Consider the following 18861-nt stretch of genomic DNA (forward strand, 5'->3'; position numbering starts at 1 on the left):
TTACGTCAAAAAATAATAAATTCATTGCTTGGTCGCGGAACGTCCACGCTCCATACAAATTTGCCCATTTTCCATTTAGTTTTATGTTCTTGTATTTTATGTATAATAAAATTAATGAATTAATAATGCATTTTTATTCATTTCTCTTTTTTTCTAATATTTTGGATGTAATATGACTGTCAAAACAACATATCTTCAAGTAATTACGTTATTTTGACTCCCAACAAAACGTTGGGTGTTAAAACAACATATAAAATACATTTCGTGGGTGAAACCAGAAAAGTGTGTAACTCCAAATTTTCTGAAAATTAGATTTGAATGCCATCTGTTAGACAAACCTAATATCTACCGTTCCTAAAACTCAGAATCCCCTTTAAGTTCATAGTTTTTATTAGCAAATTAGAAAATGAAAACTCATACAAATGCCTCCATAACGATTTTGTTTTTTTTGCTCTCCTATAAAATTTGCTAAAATGGAGTTACACACTTTTCTGGTTTCACCGACGATTTATATTAGTATTAATCTCCTTTGATAAAGATATTTTTTTAAAAATTTAAGCTAGTTACAACTCTCAGCACTACCTCTAAACCAATTTTAAAGCTTAAATTGTCAATGCAGCTTCGTCGTCAAAAGTACCGAGTTTTGTGTCTCTCCTGCAAAAAAATAAAAATGTTACTTATGTTGTTTTAACAATTACTGATTCAATTATTAATAGTATAAAAACGTATTAATAAATAAATTTATAAATTAGTTATTCTACATTTTTAATGAAAAGTCGATCGATATAGCGAACGCTCTCGATATAGTAAATGGCCTCGAACATTATTTAATTCGTTATACTGGACGTCCACTGTACTTCTATTTTTCTTATTAACTTTTGAAATACAATTTTTTCAATGGCAAATTTATTTTAAAAACAAGCAATTTAATATAATTAAATACCTACTTAATTTGTAATGATTAAGAATGAATACGTCGTACCTTGACTATTTAATTTATTTTTATTTTGTTGAACAATAATTTTTTGTAAAACAAAATCCTAAAAAACTTTTTCTAAAAGTTTTGTTTTGAAATCGTCTTTCGAAATGTAATAGCTGCGTTGCTTTCAAGAGACTAAAAGTAGTTTAAACTAGCTTTAAGTACTAAGCAGTAGATACATTTTCCCAAAGCAATGCATCTTATATATGATTCCCTTTTTTTTTTAAGTTGCTTCAAAATTTTGAAACTAAAATCCGAACCCTGCTCAACACTCAATTCAATTAAATAATTAACTCAAAGTTGAACGTCAAATTAAACGTCATTTGTTGCCTACACACACACACACACTCCACCTCACGTATTGTACATATTTTCGAGTTCGAAAATAAACAAACACCCTGCTAGGTTGTTCAGATAGTTGCGCTCTTCGATTCTCTATAAAAGAACAGAAATCGTCTGAGGAAATTGTTAGTTTTTGATTTAAAAAAAAATACCAAAATACTCGTTTTTGTTTTTAAAAGTGTCTTAAAAAACAAAATTGATTCACAATCAATAGGAATAAAGTTTAGGTAATTTTGTTTTCATAATTCACCAATGAATAAACTTCTGCTAGAGTTGTTCAGATAACTGAGCTATTTGAAATTTGATCCCCTCTAAAACAAACAGAAATTTTAATTGAACATTTTTGTTTTGGTGATAAAAAGATTACAAAATACACTATACACACCTTTGTTTTAAAGGCATTTTTGTTTCATAAAAACAAAATTCATTAAAAACCAGTTGAAATTTGTTGTTTGTTGTTGGCATTTATGCCAACTTATTTTTACTGGAGGAAAAAAAGTTAAGTATACCTTATTCCCAATTAGTTTTTGTTATTGGACTCTGTTTTAAATTTTTACTGATTGGACTTCCAGCCAAACCTTGGATTCATATATACAGTCCGTAACACATGGATAGCCTTACCCATAGTTCTTTTAAAAATCATCTGTTTTTTGTACTTGTTAGATGCGAACATATTGTAATTTAAACTGAGCAGCAAGTAAACGCTACTGTGTCAGGGATGCAGAGAAGTTTTTACTGATTTCTTGAAGTTTGTTAAATGTCAATAAAATAGATGTTTTTTGTGTAACATCAGGATAGCCTCACCCCATTGATTTTAGCTGAACCGAAAGTTATTTGATAACTTTTTTAACAAAAAAAATTTTTTATTACTTTACGAAGCTACATAAATAAATCAATTTAAAGCTTCTAGCGCCCCCTATTTGTCAGAAAAACTACTATTTAAAGAATAATCGTGGAATTTCAACAGATCTAATGAAACGTTATCCCAGAGGGCTTGGATACCATCATTTGACGTCTCTTTCTTTAGATAGAGCTTTCTTTATTCATAAACGATCCATTTTAGTTGACTTCACACATTTACCGTTACATTGCAGCGGCCACCAGCTTTTCAATACAAACAAAATTATCAAAATTGGTCCAAAGTTATGAGGTAACAAACACAAAAAAAAACTGATGTGTGCAATTCAAACGTGGTAGAAGTGAAACCTTAAAAAATCACTTTTAATATAAAAAAAATGAATTTAAAGGTTTTTTAAGAAAAATGATTTTTTAAGGTTTAACTTCTACCACGTTTGAATTGCACACATGATTATTTTTAATGACAAGTTATAAAAAATTGTATATCATCTGAAAGCTTATTGTTTCAGTTTAAAATATTTGTATCGACCATGTATATACAACATATACAAAAAAAGCTAGTATTTTTTTAACCCAATCAGTTTTCATAAAAAAAATCAATCTTTTTTCTCTTCTTACACCATTAAATCCATTTTTTTATATGACAACCTAAAATTAATTTTATATTATCTAAAAGCTTATTATTTCACCTTTTATATGACGCTTCAATCATATTTCTACGATGCCTACACAAAAAGTAAGAATTTTTTGAGGCCAACCATGTCGAAATTTCAAACTGAGAGTACGGTACTTCCTACACTTTTGGATCTCCACAGGTATTTTGAGGTATTTTTCAAGTTCTTCAATTTAAGATGGTGTCACTTTTACAGCACGTACCGTTATGTGTGATATATTAATTAAAAAGTAATATTATCAGTATGTGTTTTAAAGTTAAATAAAATGTGTATGTGCTCCAAATCAAAATACATATACATATAACGTGTTTAGAAAAAGAACATCTTTTCACCGTTATCTCAGGATTTTGAATATGAAATTAATTGACATTTTGTGCAGTTATAGTTTATTTTATTGTCTATCTACAGTATAAATTTCGTTCATGTATCTAATAAAACAAAAAAGTTATAATCAGTTGATTTTTCCTGTCGTTTTTTCGTTTCATCGTGTACTGAAGAAGTTTTCACTTCTTCTTCTTTTTGGAAGTCGGTAATAAAGATATATAAGGAAGTAAGTGGTTTGCAATTTGTTGTGTAATTTGTTTTATAACATTGTTATTATTTTAACAATGTACTTATGTACATAATTATTATATTTAATTAATTAAATTTTTTTATTTTCAGGTTCATACTTTTAAATAAAAATAATTTTTTATTTTCCAGCTTTTGTTGACCTAAAAATTGTTGTTTTATTTTTCACTTTTAGCTGGTTGGTTTTTTAACGTTTTTTAAAGTTTGAAAATGTATTAAGTATCGGCCGATAAATGACACAAAGCTATATTTAGAGCAAACAATTATTCATTCCAACATACCTGCTTTCTCGGCTTCAATCAAAGTTTAGAGAACATAACAAAGATGGAAAATGTTTTAAAATGTTGCATGAGGGTGATGTTTAATATTAATAATTTTAAAGGTAATACAAACTTGAGGGCATTCCCATATTATTATTCACCATATTATACAAAATATATTTGATTAGATATGCTAAATGAATCCCTTTTTATGTTCAATTCTTTAAATAGTCTTTATTTATTAATAATACAAGGATTTATTCCTATAACATTAAAAAAAAATGTTAAATGTATGTGGTATATTAGGTGTATATAGGTATACATATATGCTGTACTATAAAACTTATCTTATTCATGATCTATTAAACTTTTTTTTTGTTTTGATTTAAATGTATTTATAGTAAACATAGTGAGATTAAAGAAAACTAACTAAGCATTTTTTAAAAAAAGCTTACTTTGTCTAAAAATAGCAAAATTCAACAACAACAAAAATTATTGTTATTTTTTTTTTTTTGTAGAGTTGTTTAAGAAATCTTAAACATTTACATAATTTTAATAATAATAATTATTTTAGTTAGTACATTCGTGGCAACTTCATTAAATAGTACAATTTATTGTTATGGCTGCATCAAACAACAATAATAATAATTAAATAAAATATTAATATAATACTAATTTATAAATAATTTTACATTATTATTTTTAATTAAAAAAAAGTATTCAACAAATTCACTCTTGTCGTTCTGCTTGTCGGTCGTTTTTTATACAAAGGATTTTTCCTTGGAAATGAAGATTTGACTTCAGTTTTTTTATAACAACTGGTTCTTCGTCGTTGAATGTAAGATTTCGTTTGCCTCTTCGGACGATTTCGTTTAATTTGTCTAAATCCTTAAAAAAAATGAAAACATAATTAAAAATGTTATGGTTATTTGTAAAGAGTTTGAACATACTTTTGCTGGACTTTTGTGGAATTCATACGTAATATGGTTAGGAGAATATTGGACTTCATTCTTTTCCAGCTGGTGTACGTAGAGATGATTTGAAAGCCTCTTTGGAAGATTAATTTTTTCAGTGGGATGTGGCGAGAGAAGGAGATCATTTTGCTATAATGATAAAAGTAAATTAAAAATTAATATGAAGGTCATTCGCCTAATATAACAAGAGTCTTGGCTTGATTTCATGATTTAATAGTTGATGTGTTTTTCTCGAAACGAGTTAACTTGGCTTTAAAACAACGAAAGCTGACTTCTATGACAAATCGAATTAAACCATGGGTTTTCTTTTGGCTTTGCACTTTTTACCCTATTTCGGATGGAAAGTTTCATTCCGTTTTCTTTTAAGACTTTTATTATGAGTTCGGACACTTATAGGTAATTGCTTTAAGTTAGGTTATAGAAATTGGCAACAAATTTTTTTTTGAACTTCAATATTAGAATAAGAATCAACATTGTTTTTTTAAATTCATGAAATCAAGTAAACAAAAATTTTAATAAAATTTGTATGCACAATAACTTACTGATTTTTTCTTATCACTGAAATTGAGGGCGTATGGCGTCATTTTTTGTACATAAATTGTGTTATAAAATAAAATAATATCACCATATTGAGGAATTTCTGAAAAATTAATTTAAAATATACTATTAAAATATTCAAACAAATTAAAATTAAATAAGAATACTTACTGTCATCGCCATCTTTTTTGGTAGGTTCAATTAACACCTCGCGATAAATATTGCTGGCGGCTTGTGGTTGTTTTCTGTACAGTCTCATAATATCCGTAAATGTTTTTTTCTGTATTTCTTGAACCTAAAAATCAAAATATTTATAAAAAAATGTAATTTTTTTCTTAAATAGAAATTTATAAAATACCTTTATGTATATATATATTGCACACATTAATAACTGATCAAGATGACGATCTTGCATCAGTTCAGTTCTATGAGTAATTGAATACTCAAATAAAGTCCACACTTTAATCATATGCCTTTCATCACCCATTTCTAGTTCTTTGCATAATTCTTTCATTCGCATCCATGCCAGTGTGTAAAACTACAAAAATATTTTGATGAGAAAATTATAATATGGTAGATTTAAAATTTAACATTAATAAATTACCTTTCTTAAAAATATCGATAAGGAAACATCTCTTCTAGCTTCCGCAGAGGTTGGCTTGGAAGGATCAACAGGTTTTGGTTCTGAAGCTGGAGAAAATATTAACCCTTCAGGTATGGTGTTATTAATTTTTTAACTTAAACATAGTGTTAGCAAATATACAAGCAATACATATAAACTCTCTGTTTCGTTGAATTTTGGAATTTTCAGTTTTAAACGGTTGCATAAAAAATCACCGAGCGCATTATCTAAAATGACTGTCCACCTTGTTTGGAGGGACTTAAGGAATGTAATCTTAAATGCTTATTGATTGAGTTATTTTTAACTGACGATGGAGCTAATTTAAATGAAAATCCTACATGTTTGTTTTACTGACTGAAAAACTCTAAATGGCAGTTCTACACAATGTTGGTTATTTGCTTTACAGAGCAAAAACAGAGTTTGATTAAATAAGAAACAACAAAATCGTATGAAGTCTTCTTATCAAATATGTACATCGTCTTGGACAAAATAAAGCACCACCGACAATGCTGGCATTGCCATCAAGAAAGTAGAAGCACTAAAAACCAGTGTTTAAAGGACAATAATTGTAAACGATACATGTTCCAACAAAATTCGCAAAGAAAAAGGGTGGTGAACCCCGCACGAGTAAAATGAGACATTTGTGCTCAGGTTCGAGAACAAGACTACTGTCGAAAATGAAGAAGAAAAAGTGAAGATGTTTTTCATGGCAAGCAGGAAATCACAGCAATAAAATGTCCGCACACTTTTATGAATTAAAAATTAAAAAGAAAGAGTAACAACTTAAAAAGGGAGAGAGTTTGGTTCAAGAAAGTTTAGAGGCCCTATGTACATATTTAAGTGTTATTAATTTATTTTGCAAGGTTGTGTTAACTTACCTTTCCCCGCATTAAACAAATCTCTTCTGGCTGATTCCGATGTCGATGCCGTCGATGAATTAAAACAGTCATAAGCTGAGTTCATTGGAGATTGCAGTACTAAAATCAAATAAGACAAAATTTGTATAAAACCTTAAAAAAGCATATATATTTGCAATACTTACAGTTACGTTCTTGATTGCAATGAGCCATTTTATTTACATCAACATCTGCCCATGAAGGTAGAGGTACTTTTCTTTGCTGCAAGACAATCCAAAGTGGCGAACTACTTCCCCATGCTAATGATTCCAGACAAGTTTCTTCGATTAAATTTAGATGTTTGATTAAAGCTCGTGTTAATATATCTTGTCTCTTCACGACTATTTCAATAATTTTAATAAAATTAAATGGCTTTAAATCAAAGCAATTTAAAACCCATGGAAATTTCAATTGTGAATTATATGCATCAAGCACAATTTCAACACAGCAAGTTATAAGAGCTGAATTTAAACTTTCAGTTTCCAGCAATATCTAAAAAAAAATACAACAAAAAAAAATAAGTATTTGAAAAACAAGAAAAACAACTGTAATGCATTATACCTTGAGATCAATATTTGGTTTTGATGCAACTTCAGCTCGCACTATTTTTTCTGATAAATAAAAATAAAGAGATCTAGCGAGTGAAAAACGTTTTTCAGCCTCTGATTTAATGGGAAATTTTTCTTTGAATATAACTTCCATTGCGTCTAATTTAGATTTGATTATTTGCATTGTGCTTTCACCAGCTTGTCTAGGAAATAAAAAAGAAAAATATTGGGTTTATTTTACTTTAAATTTAAAAATTCATTTCACTTACTTTATGTAATCTGATGGACCTTTAAGATCAGCAATATCTTGTAGTTTTCTTACATTCTGAGTTGCACTTGCCACTGGTTCGGATACATTGTCTTTTTTTGGCAAATGATGTCTCCTTGTCAATGGCGTTTCTGGCGCAATCGAACGTATACTCTGTGAGAAAAAAAAAACAATTGAATTGGTTCATATTGAAATGAGCAGAAGTGAGTTTGAATTTCAGAATTGGGATATACTTATCAATAAAGTGAGTATAATTGCAGTTGTTAAGAAAAATAAAAAACTTTGTATTGGATAGTGAACTATCCACTATTTTAGGAATCAGCGGTTTGATTCCATATAAAATAGCCATGAAATACTTAAAAATGTTAGTTAATCTGAAGTCCATATTTTGGAGGTATCTCAATTGGTTTTGGTATTTATATTTTTGTTAGTCTATAAGTTAAAACGTTCATTGTATATCTACACTTTTTGACAAAAACCCTCTACTCTATAATATAACATTTTATTAAGAACAAATATTAATTACCTGGTTCATGTATGCGTTGTGGCTACTGCTCGATTCTGTAAGGAATAAAAAAGAGAAATAATTAATAAAAATCAATTTTAGCAGCGCAAAAATTTAGCAGACATTAAACATAGGAGACTTGAAACATAACACGGTGTTACAAAAATGAGGTTTTAAAATATACGCGGGCGGAGACCTATCAGGTTTTGTAGAGCTAGTCGCACTGAATACGAAACGGTATTTGAAAATCCCCTAACACCCCCAAAATCTGGAGTTACGGGCAAAAAACGGTTTTTTGGACCTTCACCCATTGAAAAAATTCTAGCTTCGACAATTTTTTACCCATATTCGATTTTTTTACAGTTTCTGATAGAAGATAAATATACCTTTTTAACAATGTATAAAACATGTAACTCGGTTAAACCACTTAGAATTTATAAGATGTCAAAGTTCAAAAATTCAATTTTTTTTGTCATTTGCCCAACTTCGGCATCAATTTAAAGTATATGTTTTCAAAACAACATGCTATTTAAAAAATATATTCTAAAACTATATCTATTTCCCAATCGATCGAGGTATTTTTTATGAAAATCACTTCAAAATTGGCTTAGAAAAAAAAATTTTTCGATTTCAACCCAGATACAGAAATTCGAACTTTTAGGTATAGAACAAAAATGTTGTTTCGGCACGTAGTAAGATAAGTTGGGCGCCAGGATTTGATTAAAGGTTTTTGTAGAGGAGCTCAATACAAACATTTTTTTTCTTTGGGAGGGGGGTCTATCTCCCCCCGTTTAGGTGGGAGGGGCATTTTTCTAAAAAAAATTATCAAAATAAAAAAAAATTATTAAAAAACAACGGCAACACTTACAGTAATAAATGATACCATTTCCAAAAGGCAAAATTGTGCATTTGGTTCTAATTTCTAAATCAATATAATATTACCAATAGTTTTTGAAATAATCGATTTCAAAGTTAAAAATAGGCGAAAAAAAATTTGTAAAAACTCATTTTATACTATTTTTGTCCAGACTGTGAATTTTAGTAAATAAATTACTTAGACAGAAAACTGCCTCAATTGATTCCTTATCAAACCGTGAAAACTATATGTTTCTATGTCTTCTAGTTTTTGGGAAAATTGAAAAATTATTTTATCAGATTTTTCTTTTTTTAAAATATTTTTTGTTTTTATTTGTTTTTATTTTTCAATTTTCTCAAAAACTAGAAGACATAGAAACATATAGTTTTCACTGTTCGATAAGGAATTAATTGAGGCAGTTTTCTGTCTAAGTAATTTATTTACTAAAATTCACAGTCTGGACAAAAATAGTATAAAATGAGTTTTTACAAATTTTTTTTCGCCTATTTTTAACTTTGAAATCGATTATTTCAAAAACTATTGGTAATATTATATTGATTTAGAAATTAGAACCAAATGCACAATTTTGCCTTTTGGAAATGGTATCATTTATTACTGTAAGTGTTGCCGTTGTTTTTTAATAATTTTTTTTTATTTTGATAATTTTTTTTAGAAAAATGCCCCTCCCACCTAAACGGGGGGAGATAGACCCCCCTCCCAAAGAAAAAAAATGTTTGTATTGAGCTTCTCTACAAAAACCTTTAATCAAATCCTGGCGCCCAACTTATCTTACTACGTGCCGAAACAACATTTTTGTTCTATACCTAAAAGTTCGAATTTCTGTATCTGGGTTGAAATCGAAAAATTTTTTTTTCTAAGCCAATTTTGAAGTGATTTTCATAAAAAATACTTCGATCGATTGGGAAATAGATATAGTTTTAGAATATATTTTTTAAATAGCATGTTGTTTTGAAAACATATACTTTAAATTGATGCCGAAGTTGGGCAAATGACAAAAAAAATTGAATTTTTGAACTTTGACATCTTATAAATTCTAAGTGGTTTAACCGAGTTACATGTTTTATACATTGTTAAAAAGGTATATTTATCTTCTATCAGAAACTGTAAAAAAATCGAATATGGGTAAAAAATTGTCGAAGCTAGAATTTTTTCAATGGGTGAAGGTCCAAAAAACCGTTTTTTGCCCGTAACTCCAGATTTTGGGGGTGTTAGGGGATTTTCAAATACCGTTTCGTATTCAGTGCGACTAGCTCTACAAAACCTGATAGGTCTCCGCCCGCGTATTTTTTGAGTGTTACACCGTGTAATCTAAACTAATTGAGTAGTATGCGTATGACCTCCAAGAATTCTTTCTCTTAATGCAAAACAACACTTCGTTATACACTATAAAAAGTGTTTTGCACTGTCTTCAAGAGGCCCAATTTTAAAATTTATCCCAGAACATTATTGGGTGAAGGTTACAGCAAAAAAAAAAACCTCTCTAAAAGCTATGGTGAAATTCAAAAGTGCATGAAGCCAAATACCGCATTATTAGAATTCATCACTTTTTGTCACATGTTTCTAAAATTTTGACGGTGGGTGCTGAACTAAAAGTTGTAATCGCTATAATAAGCTATACAGTTACTTCTACCCCGTTGTAAGAAGAGGATAATTTATTTAAGACAAACCAAAATCTGTAGTTTGTTTGCGATCTTTTCCAGATTTATATGATCCGTATGTTTTGTATTGTAAGAAAAAATAATAATCGGTAAAGAAAATCAGACCGGGTAGATTGCGGAAAGTGACGGAGAAAGCTCTCCAAAAAGTAAAAATCAAAGATGAACAAAAATTAAAAGCCCTTGCATGCGGTATACACATAATGTATATTTAAAAATGTTATAAAATGAAACCGATTCCTTAAAATGAAGAGAAAAAAGACAACTCAATTAAAATTGCGACGAAAAAATGTCTTAAAAGTCTTTGACCTTTCGTGTTTAGTTATTGAGTCAGAAATCTTAATATACAAAAAAAAAATGCGAAAATCTTAAAATAAATAGTTTCAATTTGAATTAGTTTGTTTGCGAAAAAATTTACTCACCGCTATTACTCAGTTTTCTGTAATTTGTGTTATGAAGTAAAATTCTCTCATCAAACTCTCCTACACTTAAAACATACTGTTCATAGGCACTGTTTAATGATTTAAGATTCGGTTCAAAGTTATTGTTCGATATAATTTCCATAAATGTATCTTTGTTTCCAAGTAAAGTCTGTTGAAAAAATAAATAGATATATAAATATGAGATTTCACGTACGTTCTTTTTAGCATTTTAGCACATCCACTGAAAACTGACGTAATTGATATTTGTATTTATACTAGTCAAGATCTTTTTATATCTCGAGTTTTAATTTGAGAAAACAATGAACTATTATACTCAATATCATTAAAACTAATTCGAAGAATAGCAATTATGTCAGTCTTGCAACAGAAGGGCGATATCAAATGCTCTTATTTTATTACTTTTGTTCCAATAAATTCGGTCATGATTTTCTTCCAAGAATTTAGTTTCATTGAACGTGCTTCTATGTTAAGACCTTTAGTTATTTTACAAAGTGGTTCTATAATACAATGTTTGCTTATTGTCGATGGATTAAATTCAGGTGTATTCCAATTCTTTGGTACTCCTTCAAAATTTGGATTTATTAATTCTATGCGATTCTCGGCCAATGCATTGATATAGATTAAATCTATGCAACACAATAACAAATGAAATGATGATACCAGATCAACTGTACAATTCATATCTTCATTTTTGGCACATAGAAATAAACACCAACACAGATCGTACAATTTAGTTGCCGAACATTTAACTGGCCTATAATAAAAAATAAACATTAATTAATCAAATATTTGTTTCATTTTAAATGAATTTTTATTTAGATTACCTAGCTTTTTTGTTCTTCTTTTCATTTGGTGGGACAATAAAGATTTGATCAAAAATCTTATTGTACCACTCAAATAAATTTAACGTTATTATAAAACCTTGTTCAAGTCGTTCAATTTGATTGATGAAATTTTTCGAAAGAGTTGCCATTTCACACCAGCTTTTCATTTTAGTAAAAAAGTCATAAAGGCTACAAAGCAATAAAAGAGGAAAAACGATTAGATATGTTGGCATTTGTATTTAAGAGATGTCCTTACCTGACATTGCAACTTCGAAGAAGTTTTGTTAATGAAACACAGTTTCCTTTAACAACTTCATTGGTTCCACCAACGGTTGGTCTGTAAGACTCTCGACAAGCAGCATACAAAGCACAGCAAAGCCACTGGCATGGATCTCCCTAGAAATATGTTAACAAATTTATAATAAATTGTATGATAGTTTTTTATCTTGTATAAATAGGTAGAATGAACCGATAAGTAAATACATTTTTCTGGTAATGCTTCCCAAATTCAGAATTCTACAAACTCAAGGATCAAGTTCATCAAATATTTAACAAATAATAATATTTAGCGCAACTTTAGAATCTTAATATTGCGAGGGCTCGTCGCAACTCACAAAAGCAATAAACAAATAAAATTAAACTATAAACACGCTTTAATAAAACAAACAGAAAATCAACTGTGATTCGCGTGCCAGCCTAAAACAAGAACATTGATTCTATAGAGTTCAAATAGATGCGTATGAGTCATTATAAAACCAGGAGTGGTGAAAAGGCGGGAAGCGAAGTTTAATCATATAAAATATCCGACATAGCAATTAGTTATCACGTGCCTGCGACAAAGAAATCTTTTAAACTGCTTTAAATGGTAAGATACACGTCTGGCATGGAAGAAAATTGTCAGAATCAAAAAAGGATACATTTTGTCTTCAGCTTTGTTTTTAATATTTTTTTGCTATGTACTGCACGCAGCCTTGATAGTAAATAGATTAATTCGTTGGGCTACATCTAGTTTACGCCATTACGATAAATGCGTATTCTCTCAAAAGATCATGAATCTGCATCATATGACATCAAGGGTGAAATAAGTATAAATTGTGTGGATAAAAATCAATAACAGCCTCTCAAATAATTATATTTTTATAGACGGTGAAGAAAGAAGAGAGTTTTCAATATCTTGGGAGAATTTTCTATCGAAATCGAACAAAATATCAACACTGAAATCGGGAACGCAAAGTCAGCGTTCGTGATTTGTTTAGATATTTGGAGAAATATTTCATTCAGCTTGAAGATCAACCTGCGCCTGAATCGCTCAAATATGGAATCTTAACTGCTGTACACATACAGTTCTTGTAAATAGATATCAACGAAACATCTTAAGTTTTCTGGACTAGGTCAGAAAAACTTGGAAGTGGATTGGACACACGCTACGAAAAAAAAACGATTGCTTTGGAAACTAAGCAATTCATTGGATATTTAAGATCTTGTACAGTGCTCTTCAGTGATTATCTGAGAAGAGGTTTTATTGCTTCAAAAACCTTCTTAGGCCGAAGAAACAGCAATTGGCAAGGATGATTCTTAGCTTTATCTCTGCATAGATGCCATTTTAAGCGGTTGTAGTGAAATACAAATTAAACAAAGTCTTTGACTACTTCAAAATTATATCTGCCTATTTTGAAGTTTTGACCGAGCCAACTTATCTTCTTGATGACAACTCGTTTTCGTATGATTCACAGCCAAACCCATTTTTGGTGCCTCCGTCTCAATACTAGAAAACAGTGCACTGACAAAGTGACAACTCGCTTTGTTCTTCCAAAATTGTCAATGTCATCATCAGCATAAGCCAGAGGTTAAAGGTCTTAGAAAAAGTTTTTGATTGAAGGGATGAGTTCACAGTGTACACGCCTGTGCATTTAGACACAAAAATTAGAAGTTTATTTTTTTCGGATTTTCGAAAAAAATTGTCTGAAAAAAATTCATTTTCTCCAAATTCACCGAATGAGACAGCAAAAGAAAGGGCTCTTCAAGCTCTATTCATCACTGAAAACCAATAGTTTTTTGTTCGTCTGGTTGCAAGAAAATTTGCAATCGAAATATTTTTTTTCTTACTTTCGGAGACCGATAACTCGGAACCAAGGTCTTGGAAAAAGTTTTTCATTGAAGGGATGAGTTCACAGTGAACAGGCCTGTGCATTTAGGCACAAAAATTACAAATTTATTTTTTTCGGATTTTCGAAAAAATTGCAAGGGGTACCCCTTGTCTAAAAAAAATCCATTTTCAACTATTTTCTCCAAATCCAGAATGAGACAGAAAAAGAAAGGGCTCTTCAAGCTCTATTCATCACTGAAAACCCAAAGTTTCTAAGCCGTCTGGTTGCAAAATTATTTGCAATAGAAACATTTGTTTTCCTACTTTCGAAGGCAGACAACTCGGACCCAAGGCCTTATAAAAAGTTTTTGATTGAAGCGATGAGTTCACATTGAACAGGCCTGTGCAGTTAGACACAAAAATTTCAAATTTATTTTTTTCGGATTTTCGAAAAAAAAAATGCAAGGGGTACCCCTTGTCCAAAAAAAACTCCATTTTCAAAAATTACCAAATCCACCGAATGAGACAGCAAAAGAAAGGGCTCTTCAAGCTCTATTCATCACTGAAAACCAATAGTTTTTTGGTCGTCTGGTTGCAAGAAAATTTGCAATCGAAATATTTATTTTCTTACTTTCGGAGGCAGATAACTCGGATCCAAGGTTTTAGAAAAAGTTTTTGATGGCAGGCATAAGTACACAGTGAAAAGGCCTATGCATTTAGGCACAAAAATTACAATTTTTTTTTTTTTTCTTTCTTGACTTCCAAAATTGTTAATGTCATCACTGGTGTTAACTTTTGAGTTGCGTACAATTTCTAAAGAACGATGTTAAAGAAGCGCAGCGCCAGCGCCTTCTCAAAAACCTTTCTCGACGTCAAAGGCTTCGCATACTTTGACGAAACAACAAGAATTCTGCTAAACGCAGGTTTGGCAAGGATGCAGAGCTCATCTTTATTTACTCTATCATAGGCGACTTTAAAATCGATATAGGAATGGTTTGTATTGATTTGTTGCTTTTTTTAAATCTGTCGGAGTGCAAAGATTTGGTCGATGGTAGATTAGCCTCACCAAGTCATTGGCAAAAAGTTCTAGGCGATAACACAAGGTAGCCAACAAAATTTTATATGCGATGTTGAGAAGACTTAGTAGTTTGCGTCAAATCAGGTCGTCTCCCTTCTTGTAGGTGGGGTATACTATGCCGAATTTCCATTAATTATTGATGATACTTTCTTCCGACCATATATTACATTTAAGTTGGTTTATGCTCCTGACCAAATCATCTCCAGCTGCTTTAATATAGACATGGAAGATACAAATCCAAAATAAATCAATTAAATAATTGTGTGGTCTACTTTGAGACTCCTTACAACTTTTATGACAAATCCTACAATCGAGAATATAAAGCAAGAAAATCTGAGAAAGCTTCCACATCAAAAATACAGTATTTAACAAATTACAGCACGACCGATTAAGCTGGTACTGCCATGTACAGAGCAGGAGTGATGAGAACCCAGCTGAAAAGGGAATTGCATAGCACGTTCCAAAACAATTCGCCTGCGAAAAGCAAAATTGTTGTAATGCCATAGGATTTGTTAATAACTTAGAACAATTTTGCTTTCCGCCGACGAATTTTGAAGAGGCAGGACATTGATTGCTAGAGAAAACAAATGCAACGACACCTGCAAACATCTATTCAAAACAGGGAGTGTTGCCTTATATGAGCAATCGAGAAGAGACGACCATCACAGTTGTTTCTGACAAAACTTCACGAGAATCAGATACAATATCACATCTAAATCTATTAAGAAAATTGGTTTAAATTCCACTATTGCTTCCCAAAACGTCGTGAATGTAGAGATTCAACGAAAATGACTCTTACTATATTGTAAACAGTAAGGTCCCCTCATTAGGAACCATTATACTTTATATCATGAGATCTAACTATGTGACAGAGATCATAAGCAAACTTGGTTTTACGAAGACTTAGGACAGGTGCAGAAAATAAATGGAAAAGTGCAAGTTTTTTCTAATATGCAAGTCTTAACGTTTAGTAAATTGATGGGCTGCCATTCGGCTCGTATTTAATTATGTTCCAGGATGGTCGTCAGCGGTGAAATCGGCGAACGCAATAGTTGATGGTCAAAAAACGACAAATTATGGAGCAAAATCGTCGTTTTTTTACTATCAAGTCAGCCAATTTCAACCCAGTTGTGTATTCGTGTTTTTTTTTTTTCATCGGTTCCTAAAGGCAAAATGGGTTTCAGGGTCATTAATTAAACTCAGTACCACGACAGTTAAAATCGATACCGAATAACAAGGAATTCTTTCTTTTTTGTTTAAGAATTCTAAATTGGATATGGAACTAAACTTAAGCGGAAACCTATCGTATTTTATCTCATAAAAGCTAATCTACAAGATGCATTTCAGTCACGTAATTGGATCTTCATAAGAACTAAGAAAACTCAGGTACATACTAATCTTTTCTGCATGCATGATCTCGATAATTAAAATAAGAAATATTGATGGCCTTGAAATAAATATGAATTCAATTTAATAGCTACACTTTCCCAAAAACATATGTGTGCAGTTTTTTTAAGATGAGAAAATGATAATTAAAAAAAAAGTTAATTGCAACATCGCCATTTCGTAATGCACTCTTTTGTTTTCAATGTTTCACAACATTGAAGATGATTCATTACAAATTATTAACTAAGAATATTTTTATGTTAAAATTGTTGTAATAAAACTTACATCCAGGGACATTTTTTGAGACATCTCATGATAATTTGTCCATGCACTTTCTTCAGTTTCTTTATCCATGTTAAGTTCACGACAAAGATCCTGGAACTTTGTTTTTATTTCCATTTTAGCTTTTGATAAGGACATTTCGCCCAATAAACGATGAAAACAAATTTATCGAAAACGATTTTTCACACAAAGATAACTTTGAAATTTAATATAATTATTGTAAAATACTTTGAAATAAAATAAATTAAGTTGATTTAATTAAACATGCGATTTGTTTTCATCGAAAACTTGGAGGAGTGAAAATTTTTAATGCAATTCTTCCGCCAAAAAAAATTGGGCGCGAACTTGTAAAAAAATACTTTGACAGTTAAGATTAATTTGCGTGCGTTCCAGGTTCGAGTAGAGTTTACTATTTTTTTCATTGTGACCTATTGCAAAATAATTCACAATCAACAGATTGATATCAAATTATTTTTTTTTATGAAAATAGTTTTGAGTTTTTTTAAACTTGGTATGCTCCTGAAGGGAGACAAAAAGTTTAAGCCTATTATGGCCTTTTCCCACTGAAGCCTGGTACGCTGCTCGCGCTAAATTTTAGCCGAGATAAAATTTCAATACAAGTTAAAGATAATTTACATGGGATCCATTTTAGCTCGGCTAAAAATTTTCGATAATTTGTATGGGAGCTAAAACTTAGTGCGAGCTGCGTACCAGGCTTGAGCTAAAACGCGGTTTTCATAACAAAATAAAAATCCAAGACCTGCAATAAAACTCAGGTTTTACCATACGAAACGAAATTTTCCATACAAAATTTCGTTAACGAAATCTTGAACGAAATTAAATTTGTTTTGTTTTTGCTCTAACACTTATTTACTTATATTTTTTCATAAATTTTTTTATTTGAACTTTTATTATTTTTACTTTGCTATAATACGACCCGATGGTATTTTTTCGTTAACATGTCCGCTGTTGACTTTGGAGGCTTCAAAATTTTTCGTATCGCTTCAGCTGCGTACTAGGCTTAAGCCTACCCAAGTAACAATTTAGCTTTCATAAGAGTCAATGCAAGCTATTTTTTGACTTGTTTAAGAAGAAGGACAAGTCTTATGCAAATCATTTTGGCGCACATTACCGAATTTCCCCAAAACCTTCCTCCACAGGCAATCCACAAGCTAATAGCTTGTGACGAACAGCTTAAAACGACCTTATGCAGGCCTTTTTACAAAACAATGAAACATTTTAGGGAAGCTATAGCTTCGCTAAGGAAACTATCATTTGCATTGGATGTTATAATAAGGCCTTATGGAGGTTGTTATAAGATGTTGAATTTATGAATTAAAAAAAAAAGATTTTATTGAATTATTTTTTTCTTTTAATTTTTTTCTATTTTGTTTTTTCTTCTTTTTTGGCCATGTCAATGCTTTTCCTGTCGTTCTGAAATGGGAAGAATTTTATTTTAATTGAAAAAGAACATATTTTTTTTATTTCACAAATGACCCCGCCAGGAATCGATCCCACGTACCTCTGCATACCAAGCCAGCACCTTACCAGTAGACCATACTCGAATATTAAAGATGAGTAGCAAAAAGGGAGCTAATTGAAACCTCTCATAAAAATGCAATGTTTTTTGCTAAAGTGTTACAAACATTGCATATCTGCAGGATAAAAGCTTTGCATACTTATTGGTGAAAAACATTGCATACTTGAGAGATGAAAACATTGCATACTTACAAGAACCTCTTGGAACAGGTCTTAAGAAAGCCTTCTGTCACTTGAAAATAGAAGGTTTCTTTAGAACGGTTCAAACTGGTCTTATAAAGGTTTTCTTTAACATATATTTACAAGGCTTCTTCTTAACACTTCCAGATAGCCTTAAGGAGACCTCCTTTTTTTCCAAAATGGATGATTTGCGTAAGTAAAGCCTTAACTACATTGGCTCAAAAAGTGAAAAAGTACAAAAGTGAAAATTTTCAAACGCATTTTTGTATATTTTTTCGGTCTAAAAAATTTTAAAAAATGATACAGAAAGCTTATTTTTTGGTCTAATAAACAATTTGTATACTCTTTTTGACAAAACAATTGCGCTAGCCAGAAAAAAAATGTTTTCACTTTTGTACTTTTTCAAAAAGTGGTGTATGTAGTTAAGCCTTAAGCCTTAAACTAAACTTATACAAACTACCCAAGTAACAATTTTACT

The 18861-nt window shown here is 30.5% G+C and overlaps 2 protein-coding genes across 3 annotated transcripts in view; both read right to left on the bottom strand.

Moving 5' to 3' along the window:
* Positions 1–18861, bottom strand: part of LOC129910454 (uncharacterized protein C9orf85 homolog) — a 189238-nt gene that overhangs the window by 115217 nt on the left and 55160 nt on the right. The window lies entirely within an intron of this gene.
* On the bottom strand, positions 4277–17002 carry LOC129910446 (retinoblastoma family protein-like). 2 transcript variants are annotated; one of them, XM_055987836.1, is made up of 16 exons: positions 16668–17002; positions 12089–12228; positions 11833–12021; positions 11408–11762; positions 10988–11156; positions 8055–8089; positions 7530–7681; positions 7274–7463; positions 6859–7204; positions 6695–6793; positions 5799–5884; positions 5553–5732; positions 5366–5489; positions 5200–5297; positions 4634–4786; positions 4277–4571 (listed from the first exon to the last, which is right to left on the bottom strand). In XM_055987836.1, exons 1-16 carry the CDS (start codon positions 16800–16802, stop codon positions 4413–4415), a joined length of 2610 nt encoding a protein of 869 aa, XP_055843811.1. In that variant the 5' UTR covers positions 16803–17002; the 3' UTR covers positions 4277–4412. The 2 variants fall into 2 exon arrangements, with proteins under 2 accessions (XP_055843811.1, XP_055843810.1); XM_055987835.1 differs by having other exon boundaries at positions 5799–5902.

The sequence above is a fragment of the Episyrphus balteatus genome, chromosome 2 (genome assembly GCF_945859705.1).
Source record: "Episyrphus balteatus chromosome 2, idEpiBalt1.1, whole genome shotgun sequence".
Taxonomy (NCBI): Eukaryota; Metazoa; Arthropoda; class Insecta; order Diptera; family Syrphidae; genus Episyrphus; species Episyrphus balteatus.

What these genes read in the sequence shown, in the direction of transcription:
- LOC129910446 (XM_055987835.1), bottom strand. Translation starts at nt 16,802, where the DNA reads ATGTCCTTATCAAAAGCTAAAATGGAAATAAAAACAAAGTTCCAGGAT. An exon ending in TTGCAATCAAGAACGTAACT is followed by an intron (nt 6,794 to 6,858) that starts GTAAGTATTGCA and finishes ATTTGATTTTAG; the next exon opens with TACTGCAATCTCCAATGAAC. An exon ending in CAAAAAAGATGGCGATGACA is followed by an intron (nt 5,298 to 5,365) that starts GTAAGTATTCTT and finishes TTAATTTTTCAG; the next exon opens with AAATTCCTCAATATGGTGAT.